General features: G+C 37.1%; 1 protein-coding gene and 1 long non-coding RNA gene across 10 annotated transcripts in view; both read right to left on the bottom strand.

Moving 5' to 3' along the window:
• Window positions 1-19,361, bottom strand: part of kcnh8 (potassium voltage-gated channel, subfamily H (eag-related), member 8) — a 176,189-nt gene that overhangs the window by 120,127 nt on the left and 36,701 nt on the right. For 5 of the 9 annotated variants that reach the window (XR_015516706.2, XM_087295645.2, XM_087295644.2 and 2 more), the window contains exon 2: window positions 4,535-4,768. Coding sequence is in view for 8 of the 9 variants with exons in the window: in XM_087295645.2 (XP_087151771.2) it covers window positions 4,535-4,768 (234 nt within the window). In the remaining variant the exon portion in view is untranslated. Of the gene's footprint in view, window positions 1-4,534; window positions 4,769-12,472; window positions 12,538-19,361 lie in introns of those variants that run through there. The other 4 variants (XM_087295648.2, XM_087295647.2, XM_087295650.2 and 1 more) reach the window with 1 other exon arrangement.
• LOC147832542 (uncharacterized) lies at window positions 15,694-16,569 on the bottom strand. Its single transcript, XR_015516730.2, has 2 exons — window positions 16,448-16,569; window positions 15,694-15,871 (listed from the first exon to the last, which is right to left on the bottom strand). It is a non-coding gene; the product is annotated as an uncharacterized LOC147832542 (long non-coding RNA).

Raw genomic sequence — 19,361 nt, 5'->3', positions numbered from 1 at the left:
TTCAATATAGAACAAAGGGGGAGAGGAGAATGAGCAAAAGCAAAACGGTACAGCGAAACAGTAAAACGCCAAAGCACTGTTTGAGATCTAAAACCCTAACAAATGCAATATAAAATATAATATAATATAATTCAAAATTATATAATATTATATAATGGACAAGCAAATGCATCATTATATATATATATATATATATATATATATATATATATATATATATATATATATATATATATATATATATATATATATATACCTACAAAAAAAATTTGGATTTCTATACCAACACAACCATTTAATTTAGCCTGCAGTACACACAAAAAAAAAACATTTTCTTTTGCTTTCCAGTCCAAAGCTGAATTTTTTTAACAAAATATTATAAGCCTTTCTAACAAAAATAGAAGCCTGTTAACAAAGAATGTATGACTTTTTGCCTTAATAACACTGGGATGAAACATTGCCATTTTAATTGGTTTCAATGGGGACCTTTTTTGAAGGTCCTGAGAGAAATTACTTTTTGTGCTTATTTTAAAATAGATTTATTAGAGGTAATGAGGGCGACATTTTACCATTTCCATAAAAGTTAAAGTTGCTGCAATGGTAAATGGTCAAATGAAGGTAATATCTGTGTTGTGAAAAACCAACCCACTGTAAATGGCAAGTTTTATGCTTGTTTTGATAATTATTTTATTTCTTTTATTTAGCATACATTTTAATTCAATGCGACTTATAAATGATGACAACATGAACAAGTAAAATCACCACAAGAGTAATAATATAAACAATATGCTAATGTGTGATGTCTCGGTTAGTAAAGCATAGTGGACATAAGTTTTTTTTTATTATATTATAAAAAATCAGACAAAGAATATTCAACTCGATAGGTTTAGATATAGGACATAGTGTTAGAGGACCAGGTATTGGCTAAAGTTTAAATTTTTTAGGGATACTCTTAAAGGGGTGGTCCAGAATGTAATTTTTAGACTTGGCTGTGTTAATAAAATGCAAAGCAATGAGTGTTCCTGTTTCACTTTAAGGAAATTGTGTTATTTTTTCATATATCTTACTTTGACCATACACAGCTACTCAGCTAACATGAAAACGACTGTCATATTTCCTAGTTCCTCTGAAAGGCCAGCCCTCAAGTGACTCTGATTGGTCATCGTCATAATGTGCTGAGATTGGCGGATCGGCTCCACGTCATGCCCGGACAAGCACGCACGTTTTGTGTAATTAGTCAGTCAACAATAGTCTGTAACGAGTGCAAATTGGATGCAGCTCTTTTAAGAGTGTTTGTGTGCCATTGTGTGTGTGTGTGTTTATATGTGTGAGTGTATACTATGAAGTATCTGTAACACGATTAGCGCATGTGTGCAATAAACCAATGTTTATTGTTCTTTTTCTCTCATTCTCGGATTAAGTTATTTTCTGTGGTGACGCTGGGGACAGAATAAAGCACAAGATGTGGGATGAGACCTGTGTGAGCCTGGATTAATTTGTTTTTGCTGTTACACTCCAGTTGGGAGAGCATTGCTGTATTTTTTTTTTAATTCAACGCGTTACAGGAGGCGGAATATGTATGTTTAAGTAACATGAATCGTTCACTTATCTTTAGAGACTTTATTGTCTGAGATGTAAAACGCATGGAAAAGCTGCCGGTGTAGAGAAAAACTGCCGTCTCACACAGAGAGTCAAGAGTGCGTGTACGTGTGTGTGTTTACAGCAGTTTGACTGATAAATATGGATTTGTAGCTAAATCGTTTGTTGTTGTGAACAGAATTTTCCCGTTGTTTACATCTTTGTTACAACATACCGTAAGGCTAGACACTGTACATGTCATGATCAATTTTAACAAATAAAAACACTTACAGGTCGTGGCTCAAAGTTCACACCATCTCCTTGCTGCATCTTTGAGGAGATTTTAGCCGAATCCAGCAATGAACTAGGAGAGATTCTGGAAGCTGCGTTTTGTCAAATCATGCTTGCTATGTATTTTATAATTCTCTGAAACATAATTAATATTGAACTGTAAGCACTTCTGTGTTTGGGTTGTGTCATTTGGAAGCCCAAATACAGAAACAGACGAAGCGCTGTGGAACTAGCTGGATGGCATTTTCTCCCTCTGCTGTAATGTTACAGCGCCTCTAGCCACAGCCCGTAGCTGCGCAGTGTGGGTGTGCAATAAACGAACCTTTGTGATCTCACAGGAGGCGGATGTATTTTTAATAGTCCCCAAAATTCAATCATTGTAGGCTTTGCTAAGCTAACTCTGTAAAAATCAAGGTCTCCCTTTTATTTGAACTTTGAGCATTTTACATTCAGAGATGCTGTTTATCTTCACACAGCTACATTACACATCAACTAAAGTTTAAAATATGATATCGTAGTGGACCACCCCTTTAACATTTTTTTCTCTTTCCTCTGTACCTAAAAAAACCTTTCTATGACCATAGGTGTAAACTAACAAAAACTACAGTATGTTCATGCTTCTGGCTGGAGTTTTATTATTGTTATGAGTGAGACACTCATGCCGCTCTCTCCGTACCAGGGAACACATTACCCATCAGCCCACTTACAAGGAACTGATTTCAGCAATAGCTGATACCTATCACACACACACTATATATACTCTTTTCACCCATCAGTCCATGCAAAGTCTTGTTTTGCTCTACGAACATTTCTTAGTGTTTATCCTGGTTTGATTATCCTGTTTCTACCCCTGCCTGATCTCCACTTCTGATTGTGTGCCGCCTGCCTCGACACCTAACCTGCCTTCCGTACTTTGTCTGTTAGCCGCCAGCCCCGACAATAGCCTGCTCTCTGTTTTTTGACTGTTAGCCGCCAGCCCCGACATTAGCCTGCTCTGTTTTTCGACTGTTAGCCACCAGCCATGACATTAGCCTGCTCTCTGTTTTTTGACTGTTAGCCGCCAGCCCTGACATTAGCCTGCTCTCTGTTTTTCAACTGTTAGCCACCAGCCCCGACATTAGCCTCCTCTGTTTTCTGACTGTTAGCCGCATGCCCCTACATTAGCCTGCCTTTTCGTACTCTGTAATCTGCTGCAAAGGAAATGAAAATATACATGATATTCTGGTCCAAATTGAAATGATATCATCACTGCAGATTTCTTGGCTGCACATGATGATATGTGCAATCTCCCATTCCACCACATTCCAAAGGTGCCCTATTGGATTGAGTTCTGGTGACTGTGGGGGCCATGTGAGTACAATAAACTGATTGTCATGTTCAAGAAACCAGTCTGAGATCATGGCGTGTTATCCTGCTGGAAGTAGCCTTGATACAGTCCTCAATTGGTACTAATGGGCCCAAAGTGTGCCACGAAAATATCCCCCACACCATTACACCACCACCACCAGCCTGAACCGTTGATACAAGGCAGGATGGATCTATGCTTTTATGTTGTTGATGCCAATTTTTGACCCTACCACCCAAATGTCATAGCAGAAATCAAGACTCAGACTAGGCAATGTTTTTTCAGATCCTCAATTGTATAATTTTGGGGAGCCTGTGCGAATTGTAGCCTTAGTTTCCCTTTTCTTTGATGACAGGAGTGGCACCCAGTGTGGTCTTCTGCTGCTGTAGCCCATCCGCCTCAAGGTTTGACGTGTTGTGAGTTCAGAGATGCTCTTCTGCATACCTCAGGTGTAAGTTTGAGTTACTGTTTGCTTTCTATCGCTTGAACCAGTCTGGCCATTCTCATCTGACCTCTGGCATCACCAAGGCATTTGTACCTACAGAACTGCCGCTCACTGGATATTTTCTCTTTTTTGGACAATTCTTTGTAAACCCTAGAGATGATTGTGTGTGAAAATCCCAGTAGACCAGCAGTTTCTAAAATACTTAGACTAGCCTGTCTGGCACCAACAACCATGCCACATTCAAAGTAACTTAAATAACCTTTCTTTCCCATTCTGATGCTCAGCTTGAACTGCAGCAGATCGTCTTGACCATGTCCACATGCCTAAATGCATTGAGTTGCAGCCATGTGACTGGCTGATTAGATTTGCATTAACGAGCAGTTGGACAGTGAGTGCATTTTGACTTGTCTCCAATCTTTACATTTGCCATTAGAGCCCATTGAATAAAATTATATTTAAAACTACTTCAACTGTGTTCGTTTGACAGTAAGAAATAATAAATGACTGCAAACTGAGATATACTAAATTCTAAAAATTAGCATTTTTAAGATTGAGAGTATGGTGTAGTAATACATCAGTCCCAATCTCCTTGTAAATTCCACAAATAAAACTGCACACCTGCTCGACTTTAGCTTGTAATCCACCTTTAGAGTCTCTCTGGTGCTTTTTGGCCAACCAACCAATAAAACCATCTGCTTCTAACAATGGCTAGAGATTTCACTTGCTAAAGATATGCTGTAATACCTCATCCAGTGGAAACTGCTGCTAATAAAAGTTTAAAAAGTGATGAAATATACTAAAATGCATTAACTGTTCTGTTTTAGCATGTAAAGCAAGCTTTGCATCATTAGTAAAATATGTTATTTTCTTCTTACCACTCTTTTTGTAGAACATTATTTCCTCCTTGAGCTCGCTCCGTTCCTCGAGTGCCGCGTCCACGTGAAGAATTATGTGCTCGCTGGTCTCCGGTCCGTACAGAAACTTGCATGCGCAGCTCTGTTGCATGACCTCAGTTCGGGCAAATCCAGTGAGTTCACAGAATCCATCCGAGCAGTACACAATCGGGAAGCCTTTGGACACTTGTGCATTGGCCAGAATGAAGTTGCTGTCTGTTTCAAACACAAAGAATAATATAAAAAAAGAGATAAAATTAGCCCACTATTATTTATTGTCACTGGCATTTCATTCATTATTTTCCTTCGGCTTAGTCCTTTATTTGTTGGGGGTCATTACAACAGAATGAGCCGCCAACTTCTAGGATATGTTTTATGCAGTAGATGCCCTTCCAGCTGCAACTTTGTACTGGAAAACAACCATACACTCACTCTTTCACACACACTCATACATTATAGCCAATTTTGTTTATCCAATTCACTTATGCCACATGTCTTTGGACTGTGGGGGAAATCGGAGCACCCAGAGGAAACCCATGCCAACATGGTGAGAACCTCACACAGAAATGCCAACTGGCCCAGCTGGAAATCGAACCACTGTGCCTGTCACAGGCAATTTCTTATACAATTTTAACCTCATAATGGCAAAAAATACCAGTAAAGATACAAACCAGGTTTAAAAAATGTCCTGCTATGGTCACAAATCCACAGTTTTGCCCTTATATTTATTATTGATATATTTATACATCAATCACCAACCAATTTTTGGGATAAACACTTATTTTTATTAGTTTACATTCCCAAATGCAATACATTTTTGCACTGTAAAAAATTATGTGAAAATATTTCAAAAGTAACGTAAAGGTTCAAGAAACCCTTGAGTACTTTTTTTTTTAATTTTAACATCTTTTGTCAGCTAATTTTAGCTTCCAGGTTTAAAATGATTTTTGGGGCGTGATCAAAATCTGTGACGTAGCGCAAAACTGCAAAAAACTGAGTTTTCTTATCCTATGAGAACAGCCAGCTTCTTAATTATTCATGACTGTGCATGCTTTATGAAGGCACAGACTCAGACACAGACCTGCCAGAACCAAGCTGTGAGACCCAGTGTTGATGACTGGGTGAGACTGCGTCCACAGACCCATGGCACACAGTATTTAGCCGTTCATGAAGGGTCGTATGTGTTAGTTTCCATGATCCAAGGGGTTCGTTGCATTTTTTTTCCCAACGATCCTGTCAGGGCCAAAACAAAAAGCTGTTTGTGTGCAGCATGCATTTTTTGCCAGGTTAGCAGTACGAGTATGGTGGAGAATGGCGGACTTTGTACTTTATCAGTGGAGTTCGCTCACATTTAGACACATCGCCGTCCTGCTGTGTTTGCCTAAATACTCCAGATTATCAGCAGGGCTAATGGTTGAAACAGGCAGGGCAAGAGACCTGCTGCACTGAGTCTGCATTCAGACCTGGGGATTGAGGGAGAAGTCCTCATTTATGGTGTTTATTTGAACACAAGTATCTTTATAATTATTTAAATTGTGGTTGTGTGTATATAAAATTACAAATGACAAATGTAGCAGGGCATTAAACTACTGTTTATTTTTTTTGCATTTAACTTTGTAACCTATAAAATGCATCTTCTCAAGGTTTGTGTCTCACTTTGAGCTAACTGACAACAGTTGTTCGCTTCCCTCCTTCTCCCCTGCTCTGCTGGCCACGCCCACTCCTGCCTCAGACCTTGGAGCTCCACGCCCATGATGATGCAGTTTTTGATTTACGGTCAATGGTCCTGTAATCAGGGTTTCAACCTTTTTGTTGTTGTTGTTTTATAAGGTCTAACTTAATATTTAGTTTAATATTTGCTTGTTCTCCCTGAACGAGATATGCCCGGATAGCTCTCCTCTAAAGGCTTTGGAAAGGGCAAGGAAATAGAGTCATAGAATTTGATCAAAGATTATGAATTTGTACAAAATAATGATGTGCGTAGATACATTGTTTATAATAAGCACTACTATATATGTCACAATCACTAGCGATCCAGGCTTGCAGATAGCTAGTAAACAAGCACCACCACCCGGACAACAATTGTCACCTTATGAACTACAAACCCTGACATGCACCTCACACACACCTACTTCCGGAATTCTAATATAAACTGATTACATGGACTATTTATACAGCTCACATTCCCACACACTTTGCTAAGTCTTGTTGGTCAATCCCTGTAAAATTACGAAGCAGTTCCTTTACCCTTGTCTTGTTTACTTGTTTTAGTTGTTTGCCTGTATCAACCTTATTGACTGTGACCTTGACCATGCTTCTGGATTTCCCTTGTATTTACTCATTTGCTTCTGTGATTTTCTAAATGAAGCGGCACTTGGATCCACACTTCATTGTCACACTGGTTTATAATACACATATACAAAGAAGAAGAAAATATTATGATTTCATGCCAACTTTAAATTCTGTAAATATGTATGTCTTCAGCAGATCTTGATAAAGGCTTTGTTTTGATTTCATTACATAACTAATTTCCTGCCTGGATAATTTATTTATTTATTTATTTATTTATTTTTGTTTTTGCATTCTCATTTTTATTGTTTTACCCTGTCATTGTGACAAAACAGATTAATAGCATCCATGCATCATAAATGGATACAGCTACGTTGCCTTGTAAATGTTTCTCGAAGGACAGATTGCAAGCCTCGTCCCTGAATCTCTAGACAAACACGCACAAGCATTATTAAAAGCTGGCATTTATGAGAAGCTTTCACGTGGCTAGGAGACAGACATTTGGTGCTGAACGACTTTACTGAGACGTGTTCTGCTCACATAAGCAAAAGAAAAGTTAGGAGCTCATTTATAACAACGTACGAGTTGGGAGGTCAGACCCAGAGAGAAATGAAAAAAGGGACAACGAGAGAGAAACAACAGCAGATATAGCAAAGGTTTAAATGGTAGGGTAAAGAATGTTTGAAGAGAGAAAGAAAGAAAGAGCACTCAATGGAAAAAGAGCGATGGTAAAAGTGAAAAAATATAGATGTGGAAAGTAAAGAACAAGAGTAACAATTCATAAGGCATGTGAGTTTCTTTATTCCACTGAACATAAAAGATGTATTAAAGAAGTAAAAAGATCCATTTATCAGCATTCTTCAGCTTCTTTTGTGTTCAGCAGAATAAAGAAACTGGTTTGGAATAGATAACTATGAGTAAATGACAGAATTTACTTTTCTTTTCTTTGGAACTATACTTTTATGCAGACTTTACTCTTTTTGGTCTTTGAAATAAATACTGATTTATATCCACATTGTGTACACAACCAGCCAGGGATGGGTAGTATTTATGATATACAAGTATTTCAAACACACCTTTCAAATGCAAAATAGTATTTTGTCATTTGTATTTGATAGGGTTTATGAAAATGGGTTAATATTTTGTATCAAAATACTTTAGTTTCATTTACTGTGCAAGCCTGAGTGCAAACCCGAGCCCGGCCTGAGCCGGCTAAAATGATAGAAATTAAGCCCGAACTAGTCAGGTCCCGTCGGGTTCAGGGAAATATCTTTAACTCTACTCTGCAGTTAAAGAACTCTTGGAAGAGTGAGTGTACTGCACAAATAATAGTAGTTTTAGGTGGATTGCTGATGTAGAGGACAAGAAAATAAGATAAACAACTTAAAAATAAGTCATACAGTGGCAACACCTACAATACTTCAGTGGCTGTTTCAGATGCCAGTAGCTGATCTGCTTATGCACTGTAGTTAAGGAAGAGAAAAGATGTCCATCTACGAACAGCAAATACTGATAACTTGATTTTTAGAGATATTATGTTTTATGTTGTGCATCAAAGAATACAAGTGCAAATATACATGATTTATGGAAATACTAAAACTGAAGATTTTAATAGTTTTCAGAAATCATGGTTTTACATTAGGTTTGAAGATTTCAATTGCAAAAAAAAAAAAATAAAAAAATAAAATAAAATAAAACTATGTGGGCAAAAAATTTAAATGGTGTCAATTTTACTGGCCACCCAATGGATGGAAACACAATAAAGAGATATAGTACTATGTTCTAAACTATTAACTGTATTAAATGTTTTTTTAGTGATTAATCATCTTTGAGACAGGACTTTCTGTATTAAATTTGTACAAAATTATACTAAAATGAAAAAAAACAACAGTTAATGAAAACCATCTCATGTACAGTAATACAGGTTAATGAGTTGGCGGAGAAGCTGACATTGACCCTATTTTAGAAAGGAGGTTAAGTGAAAACTCAGAGTATTTTATCCCTGAAACGAGAGAAACTCTGGGTTTTCCTTTTCAAATTGGCAGGTTTGTCAAACTGGAGAAAGCAGGTTAAGTCAAGCCTGTTTCTGAAAGAGAAATAACTTTAACTCAGAGTCAGTTACCGTGGTACTTGAACTCTGAGTTGATTTACCGTGAGATTTTTGGTTTCAGAATAGCAGATCTGAGTTGGGTCAATCAACTTTGAGTAGACCAACTCAGATTTAAGCTCACACACCGCAACTATAAAAAGGCATTATCAATGGAGCGCAGATGTTACGAGTGACTATGGTAACCAAAAGAGAGATCAACATTTCTTTCTCCAGCTGAACTTGATGTGCTCATGCAAAGTTATAGCAAATATGACCATATATTTTAAAAAGCAACACCACTGCATCAGTGAAACAGCGGCAGTTAGCATGGGAATACAGCTCAAGTTAATGCGTAATTTTACATCTAAAGTATTTAGAGACAAGTTTAGACAAGTTTAGAGAAAAAGATGTATTTTAAATCAAATGACCCAGTGCTGATGTTCTCAATAGCATTAGTAAACAGAATAAATGCTGTGCCATGAAGAGAATAGTTAGTAGGCTATTCCACAGGTTTTTCATGATTTACTGTAGTACCAGTAATTGCACTATGGTATTATGGTAAAATGGGACATACAGTGGGTGAAACTTTAAAAAGAGCATTACCGCTGCGAAGGGCACCGCCGCCGCACTAAAGGAGTAAGAACGTGTGTTTAGGTACAACCGTTTGTGACTGTTCTGCCAAGGGTCACAAAGGGACAGGATGCAAACAGACAGAAATATATGGCATCTGTAAATACTCGGCAATGTGTACATGAAGATGAAGTAGTGAAACAAAGCATTATAATTCTTCCAATAATCATTAAAAACTTAAGAAGCTTTATTATCATTGTAAATGTGTTAAGTGAAATGAGAATTCATTTAGAAAAGTACAATAAAAGAAATAAGACAACTAAAATGAAAGTACAAACAAACAATAAATAAATAAATTAAGCAGTGTTTTAGCCTAAACATAGACATATGAATATAATTTACATTGCCCAGTACTGTGCGTTATACACTATACTGTATAGACAAATGGCAGTGGCCGATTGCACATTATGCACAACTGATTTCATACTTCATATACATCAGTCATGAATTGTTTGGAGTTTACAAATTTAAAATGTTGGTAACACTTTACAATAAGGTTCATTAGTTAATGCATTTACTAAAGTGAACTAATCATGAACAACACATGTACAGCATTTATTAATCCTGTTTGAACATTTACTAATACATTATTAACATCCAAGTCCATGCTTGTTAACATTAGTTAATGTACAATGAGTTAACATGAACTAACAATGAACTACTGTATTTTCATTAACTAAAGTTAACTAACATGAACAAATAAGTAGTAAATGTATTGTTCATCATTTGTTCGTGTTAGTAAAAGCATTAATTAACATTAACTAATCAACCTTATTGTAAAGTGTGACCAAAATGTTTAATATTTGTATTACAAAAACACTTTGTTCTATTTTATAAGACATTGGTTAACCCCTGGCAGCGTCTGGGTTCATTTTACAATGGATTTATGCAATTTTTAAAGCTTCAAAATAAAAACCAACACCATTGTACAACATAAAAAAAAGTCAGGATAAAATGTAAAACCACACCAACTGTGTTCATTTGACAGACAAAAAGTCATACAGTGAGGATGGTTTGATGGTGAGTAAATCATTGGGTAATTTTCATTTTTGTGTGAACTATTTTTTATGATACAAACAGTAAATACTGGAACTATGTACACAAGACAAAGAGCACAGATTTCAGAATGAACTTATTTAAAGCTAAAGCCAGTGTTTAAGGTGACTTACCCTGGCACCAAGCACAGCTTTAATTTGTGAGGCCAGTGGTGGAAAGAGTATTAAAAAACCTTACTCTAGTAAAAGTACCATTACTTACCCAAAAATTAAGTGGTAGTAGAGTAAAAGTATCTGTTGTGCATATTACTCAAAGTATAAGTAAAAAGTAGTGAGTAGTAGGAGACAAAGTGAGAAAAAAATCCAGAAAATCACCAATGATTGGTAAATTTCTAAGTAAAATAAGGCTTTGGTCACCTACAAACAAGCAGGATTTCACATACCTGTAATTCCTCTGTCCTCCACTCATTACTACTGTATTTATCACATCCGTTTAAACTTGTTATCAGTATAAAAGACACCTGTCCACAACCTCAAACACTCACACTCTAAACTCCACTATGGCAAAGACCAAAGAGCTGTTAAAAGGCAGTTGTAAACCTGCACAAGGCTGAAAACACAAAATCTGCAATAGGTAAGCAACTCAGTGTAAAGAAATCAACTGTGGGAGCGATTATTAGAAAATGGAAGAAATACAAGACCACTGATAATCTCCCTCGATCTGAGGCTCCACACAAGACCTTCCCTGATAGGGTCAAAATGATCCCATGGACTGTGAGCAAAAATCCCAGAACCACTCAGGGGACCAAGTGAATGACCTGAGAAAGAGAGCTGGGACCAAAGTAACAAAGGCTACCATCAGTAACACTGCACACCCAGTGACTCAAATCCTGCAGTGCCAGACGTGTCGCCCTGCTTCAGCCAGTACATGTTAAGGCCCGTCTAGAGAGCATTTGGATGATCCAGAAGAGTATTGGGAGAATGTCATATGACACCAAAATAGAGCTTTATGATCAACACAACTTGTGTTTGGAGAAGAAAAAAATGCTGACTTGCATCCAAACAACACAATACCTAGTGTGAAGAATGGGGGTGGAAACATCATGCTTTGCGACTGTCTTTAATTCATCGGGGCCAGGACGACTGATCCATGTAGAGGAAAGAATAAATGGGGCCATGTATCGTGAAAACCTCCTTCCATCAGCAAAGGCATTGAAGATGAAACATGGCTGAGTCTTTCAGCAAGACAATAATCCCAAACACACCGCCCAGGCAATAAGAAGTGGCTTCATAAGAAGCCTTTCAATGTCCTACAGTGGCCTAATCAGTCTCCAGATCTTAACCCCATATAAAATCTTTAGAGGTGAGTTGAAAGTCTGTGTTGCCTAAAAAGTCACTGCTCTATAGGAGATCTGCATGGAGGAATGGGCCAAAAATACCAGCAACAGGGAGTGGGAATTTTGTGTGCCAACAAAGAGTGTATTAGAAAGTATTTAAATGATTTTTTTTTTATTGACCAAATACTTATTTTCAACCATAAAAATAAAAAAAATCATAAAAAAATAATCCTACAATGTGATTTTTCTGCTCATTTGGTCTCATGGTTATGGTATACCCATGACAAAAATGACAAGATTCTCTCATATTTTTAAGTGGGAGAACATGCGTTTGTGGCTGACTAAATACTGTGTGTGTGTGTGTGTGTGTGTGTAAGTAAATTTAACATTCTGGAGATTTCAGTGCTCATACAGAAAGCATCCTTCAGCATCCTCCAAAACAGACAACAAAGGTTCTTCTCAGATGAGATATTCAAAAAGGTTTTAACAGTATTATAAGCATACAAAGAAAACTCCACGATGGGAGAAAACAAACAATCAATAAAGTAGCAAGGAACAGGGGGGAAAAAAAAAGTCTTACTGGATGTAGCTCAGGAGGGCAAGGGATTGCTAGACAAGTTCACAAGGTACTGACTCAATCGGAGTGATGAACAAAGAAAAAGTAACAACTTAAATAGACAGGCTGAAACAAGTCACAGGTGATCGAAATTAGGAAAACTAAGGCAGAGGGGGAGCACAGGGACCTCTAGGGGAATGGAGACAAAGTGCAGCATGGTGACAGTTGTTTTGTATGATGCAATTTTTCTACACACAATTTGATTAAATGGGAACCATTGGACTGATTATTCTACTTAGTCAATCAAATATAAAAAAAAAAATATCATTAAAGAATAAAGTTGTGACTAAGAAGGAAAATAGTGGAATAAACGTACCTACAATATTGACCTTATTGTTTAATGCAGAAGTGCGCTTGTTTTTTTGTTTTGTTTTAGAACTTCTGATTCAGTTACCTATGAGAGAATTGTCTGGGAATAATAAATGGCAAAAAAAAAAGTCAAACTACTTGCTCTACAAACAAGTGTTTGCATGATTATACGTAAAAAGTAGAATAATATAATAAAAAAAATATCAGTTTGCAACATCAAGCTGCAAAACGAATTGTTTAACATCTAAAAATGAATGGAAGTGAATGAGATCGAAAGTCTCGAGCCAAAATGATTCAATTGGTTGCGCCCGCTCATACGCACAGAATAAGGTGAATACAGTACTAAAAAAGTACTCAAGTGAAAATACACATTTTTAAAACTACTTTGTAAACAACAATTCCTAAGAAAAATGCTCAATAAAAGTCATTTGATTTTTCATTGAGTATTTTATTAAGTATTTACCACTGAGCAAGGGCTACCTAATGTTCACTGTGAATCAAATTAATGTCTGTTTGAATGTGTCCCATGAACACCCACGGGGGACAGTTAAGAAGAGAGATGGTCACAATGCTGCAGACCATTGTTTAATTTCTTTTCTTTCTTTTTTTTTCAGACTGTTTGATTTCCCATTTTGCCCTTACCCTTCCACATATGCATGAGAAAAATATGCTGGTGCAAACAACTAGAAGTTCAAGAAACAACTAGCTGAACGCCTCAAGTGTTCTTCAGACTTCCTCTCTCTCTGGTAGTCATTACAAACTGTTTTAGGGAGACTGTCCTGACGTTTTCTGAAATAATGTGCTATTTAATATCAGGCTTCTCTCAGCACTTTCCAGAGTTCTTTTTTAAAATTTGTTCATATTTTTCTTTCTTCGCCATGTAGTCACAAACTGCCAATATAATATCTAAACTCAGTCGAGGCCATTTTAACATTGTCTATGTTTTATCAGCTGTTTTTTTTTCAAATGTGAAATAATTTACACACTGAAAAAGAACACCTTACTAATGAGGTGCAGAAGGAATGGAATAATGGATTAAAGCATGACTGTACTTTGAACCATTAACAACACTAATTGTATGAGCTATAGCTACAATAATTTGACAACATACTAGCATGAATATGAGATTCAGACACACAATATAACATACTTGTCAGCAGATGAAATTTTAAACCATTTATTAGAGGTTAATTATCACTTAAATATGGGAAATTTGTGTCAAAAATGTTGTTTAAATAGCAAATCCATTTGTGCCACTTTGTTGACTCTGGTGTGTTAAGGTGCATTGTTGGAGTGTTGCTATTTATTTAGGAACTGAAAAGGCTCTCAAAGCATGCGTCCGTGACCGAAATGCGACCTCCGGTGGACAGTAGCATACTCTAAAATGAGACGCAGATTCAGAGTTCAGAGTCCAGAGAGTTCACATGAGGTGGTTAATAGTTAGCAATTAATATAAATATTATGAGCGTAAACATTAGGTGAGCAGGTTACATTGTAACCCTGTGTTATAACAACATGCTACATAAAGAGATTTGCAGTGATAAGTAATTTGGCTGTTTGCACCAGACGAAACCCGACTGAAATTTAAATGCATGAATTCAGAAGCACAGAATATGCACACACACAAAAAGAATTGTAAGGTTAATAATCTAATTTATAAATATGAATCCTCTTTAACATTATTTAATGTACATGCTCACTAGGTGTTGGTTTTGAGTCACAGTTCTAAAGTTCAATTTCAAACGGTTTATTTTATTTTCAGCATCTGAGCTGAATTATCTGCTGCTGCTTTCAGTAGTGTGGCAGTAAATGGCATTTAAAATGGCATTCAAGCTCACATTATTAGCATTTAACACTGAATAAAGCACATGAGGAGCACCTGAGGTGATCATTGTTAAAGTTATCTGTTATTCAGATTTAAGAAATAGAAGCTTCTTGAAAAAAAATTCTAAAATTGTATAGCAATTTAAGATGTTGGTTAGAACAAAAACTCCTTTTAATATGGAAAATATTCCTTCTATGGCGTGCTGTTGCTTTTATTTAAAATACAATTTAAATCAGCCTTTAAGCTCGATCATTAGACTCGCTCATTGGTCCTCAATCTGGCAACCTGCGCTTACATTTGTTTTGACCCAGGAATGCAATACCTAGTTCAACTACAGGATGTCAAACTTACATACTGCACTGTAAAGGGGATAGTTCACCAATAAAAGGAAATTGTACTCACTATTTACTCACCCTTTAGTCATTTCGAACATTAGTTATTGAAATAACTTCTTGTTGTGTTCAGCATAAAACAAGTGAAGGGTGAAATGAAAATAGGGAGTACAGTTTAATTTTTGAGTGAACTATCACTTTAAAAACACGTGTAATATAATGTAATGTAATTTGGATTTATATAGCGCATTTATTGTGTTTGGCCATACAATTAAAGCGCTTCACAACACTGAGGGAGAGTCTCTCCACACCACCACCACCAGTGTGCAGCATCCACTTGAATGATGCAACGGCAGCCACAGCACAACGCCACCAGTGCGCTCGCCACACACTAGCTAAAGAGGACAATTCAGTGGATGGGGATGATTAGGGGGCCATGATGGGTAAGCGCCGATAGAGGGAATTTGGCCAGAACACCAGTGTTACACCCCTAATCTTTACAAGAAATGCCATGGGATTTTTAATCCAAATCTTCCAACAGCAATCTAGTTTTCGCATGTCGTCACCAATCCAGGTACTGACAAGGCATACCAGATAATAAACGTTTACTCCATTATGATTAAACCCTGTATATATTATAATCAACAATATAATATCAACTATAATCCCATATGGCATATCCTGGTATGTTACTGTTTTGGAAGTACACATTGCGATTATGTGGCTAAAACGATTTATTTTGCAGCCCTAGATCCTTGAACAAAAGTGTTTGATGATTGCACTAGAATTCACTTTTCCATTTGGGACAATTTGTTTAGGCAGGTGTGAAGAGATATATCCAACAGCAGACCCGCAGACCCACACACACTTCAGGACACACAATCCCCACCACATGATCTAAGCAGGGGAGAACAATACATGGTTAGTGACAGATTATTAAAATCTTCTCCAAGCTCCACTTTTAGTAGGTTACAACTGCGGTCACTTAGAATGAGCATGCAAATATAGTTTTATTTTTGTTACAATGTACATCAATAAATAGTGTCTGTTTATTACTGTAAGGGGTACAGCTTGTGATTGTTGTAGACATTAATAAAACACAACACCTAGTAAACAATGACATGGCGGCACAAATTCAGTGGCTGAAATGATCAGACCACCATCAGTTTTAGGGTTGAGTAGTTGATGGTATTAATAAAACACAAGTTTAACAAACTATTTCAAAAATATCTCATCATACAGGCAAGGTTATGTTTATTATATTGATCAAAATTAATATAAATAAAAAATTCTAATTTTGCATTTGTAGTAGTCTGTATTTTGTTGATCCATAGCGTACATACAAATCATGTCGGCATTCCTGGGATTTTTAAATTGACAATCTATAGACATTTTCTGGCTGTTCACTAGCTGCCTAGCATCCTCTAGTAACAAACTTCAGCTAGTCCGAAATGCACCTGCCAGAGTTCTTACCAGGTCTAGAAAATAAGATCATTGTCACGATAACCAGCTATCGTTCTCCAGAGATCGCTGGTTCTCACACAATAACCATGGACACCTTCGCCTTTTCCTGGACTACATATTCATACCTGCACTCTGGTCACACTCACACATGCTTCCTCATCTAGACTGATTGCTCGCACCACCTGAGGATTGTCAGAGACTGATTACACACCCAACTTAAGCCACACACTCTCCCATCCAGCTTGCAGAGTCTTGTTTTCTATCAGTGACATTACAACGCGTTTACCTTGTCTTGTTTCCCCATGTTTCTACGTAGCTTTGTATTCCCGTTCTTCCTTCCTTCCTGCCTGCCGCCTGCCTTTTGACCTATTGCCTGTATATTGACTACGATTCTGAACTGCCTGCATATACTTGTTTACACCTGTGTTGACCATAGCTTGCCTGACAAAGAATAAACCTGCATTTGGATCTTACCTTCAGTTGTGTGTGTCATTCCCCGAGGTTACAATCATATCACCCCCATTTTATTCTACTTACACTGGCTGCTTGTAAAGTTTCGCATTGAATTTAAAATATTGCTTCTTACCTATAAAGATTGAAATAATTTAGCTCCTGTTTATTTAACCAACCTTCTGTCTCACTACAATCCAACTCGCTCTTTAGGATCTCAAAACTCAGTGCTTTTGGTAGTACCAAGAATAGCAAAGTCGAGTAAAGGAGGTCAAGCCTTCTCATCTATGGCTCCTAAACTCTGGAATAGCCTTCCGGATAATGTACGAGGCTCAGACACCTGTATCTCTATCCCTATCATCTAAAGACCTATCTCTTTGGTAAAGCATACAAACAATACACCACATAGCGATATGATACATGAATGTGCTCCACCCAGGTTTCTGCATCTCGTTTATATACAATATGATCAGCAGCTACGCTAATTATTCTCTTTATTCTCTATTTCATCCATCCATCGCATTGATGGATTGCTCTTCAGTATTTAGACTATCAGTAGTGATTATTGAACCACACTGAACTGAGCTAAACTGAACTGAACTTAAACTCTGAAAACTGAACTACACTGTTTTTATTTAATATGATATTTTATGACTGTAATTGGCTGTGAAGGTCATCAGATCACTGCACAGCGCTTAAATGTTGAAAATTTCAGTAGTGGGACAACACTATTACAGACAACACAAGGGTGTGCTACAGAGGACTGCAAATTTGTATTGCTCACTATGTTACATAGGCTGAAGCAGAAAAGGGTCCCCACTTGTTTTTACCTAGTGCCATGAATTGAAGCCTAGGAGGGCACTTAAGAGTATAACTCTTAAAAAGATTTGTTTGATGTGATTTTGTTTGATGCCTAATATGCTTTTAATTGTTTAAATTAAACTTAACTGAATGGTATTAAAGTGATGTTTATTAAAGTGATTGCAGCAACAGCTGGAGGGTTGTAGTCCACAGCATGTTGTTGCAATGTTTACAGCTTCCAGGTTTCTTCCCACCGCAGCCTCACTTTTGTTTTTTAAAATGGCGGCCGTGTGAAATTGTATAGGCTTCAGTAGGTGGCAGTAATGCTCCTGGAGTTAGTCGGCATTGAAAAAGAAAAAGTAAAAGATGACTGATTTGTCATTAGCCATATATGGTTTGCCCTGGCCTAGATCATGTGGCAGGGATTGTGTGTCCTGAAGCATCGGTGGGTCTGTAGCTGGTTATTATTGGGTGTGAATGCAGTAATCATACTCAAGTGCACACCAAAAGCAAACAAGTGTACTGAGACATGCTTGATGAGGTAGACCCAGTACGCTTTCAAAAGAACACTGAGGCAGTGGTGAAAACATGATCCAAATGCTAAAAGACCTAACAACAAAGTACTGTGTGTTTTTAGACTAAAGTATTTACCACAGTCAGTAATACAGTAATGTATTACAGTAATGCACTGTGTAATATGGGTGCATTGTAATAAAAGCTGCATCTGTGCTTTATTCTCTAATGTACCATGCATAAAAACTATATATTATACAGTAGGATGACTAAGGATACAGTCAGCCAGCGCAATCGTCTATTCATACTAAGAAACAATATTTTGTCTGCCCGCTTTTCCTGCTCTCTTTTTTTTTTCCTTTCTAGAGATCCATAGGAATATTTGCACATGTTAATTCTGACAAATTGAAAAGCAGTTTAGGAAATATGATCATTAACACTTCTGGTCAGCAAGTGAAGTGAGCATTGTCTGCATTATTGCTCACTACAACTGGTTCGAAGCAGAGCAATCAGTGTAGTGTGAATAGAAACCAAAAAAAATAAAAAATTGCTGCAATGTATCATTTGTTACCAATTTTGGGGAAAGTTACTTAGAAAGTAACGCATTACAATATTGAGTTACTCCACAAAAAAATAATGGCGTTAATTAGTTACTTTTTACGGTATGTAATGCATTACATTACTTTTCAGTTATTTTTGCTTTACTTTTTCTGATCTGGCTGAGGATTGAGAATGTTATGATTATCAGCAATCTAGCGGCTGCAGATCGCTAACGGACTACAAATCCATCATTTATGGACTACAATATCCAGTCATGCACCGCTTACACACACTTGTTCCAGTGCTCCTAGTTCCAGTGATTACACACACACACACACACACATACACACACAGTCTCAGCTGAAGCCACTCTTGATGTGATTACATGGAATATAAAAACAGCACAAACACAAATAGTGAACATTACGATGTGTTTTCCTTGCCTTGCCTTCCCTGTTTTTTTAAACTTGCTTTGTTTTGTTTGTTTTATTGTTTATCTCTGTCTGCTGCCTGCCTTCTGACCACTCGCCTGTTATTTTGACTACGAATCTGGATTTGCCTGTATACGTTGTCTGTTTGCTTCTGTGTTGACTGTTGCTTGCCTGACCATTCTGCTAAA

The sequence above is a fragment of the Danio rerio genome, chromosome 19 (assembly GCF_052040795.2).
Source record: "Danio rerio strain M-AB ecotype USA chromosome 19, GRCz13ab, whole genome shotgun sequence".
In the NCBI taxonomy this organism is placed as follows: domain Eukaryota; kingdom Metazoa; phylum Chordata; class Actinopteri; order Cypriniformes; family Danionidae; genus Danio; species Danio rerio.
This window is presented reverse-complemented; position numbering and strand designations above follow the sequence as displayed.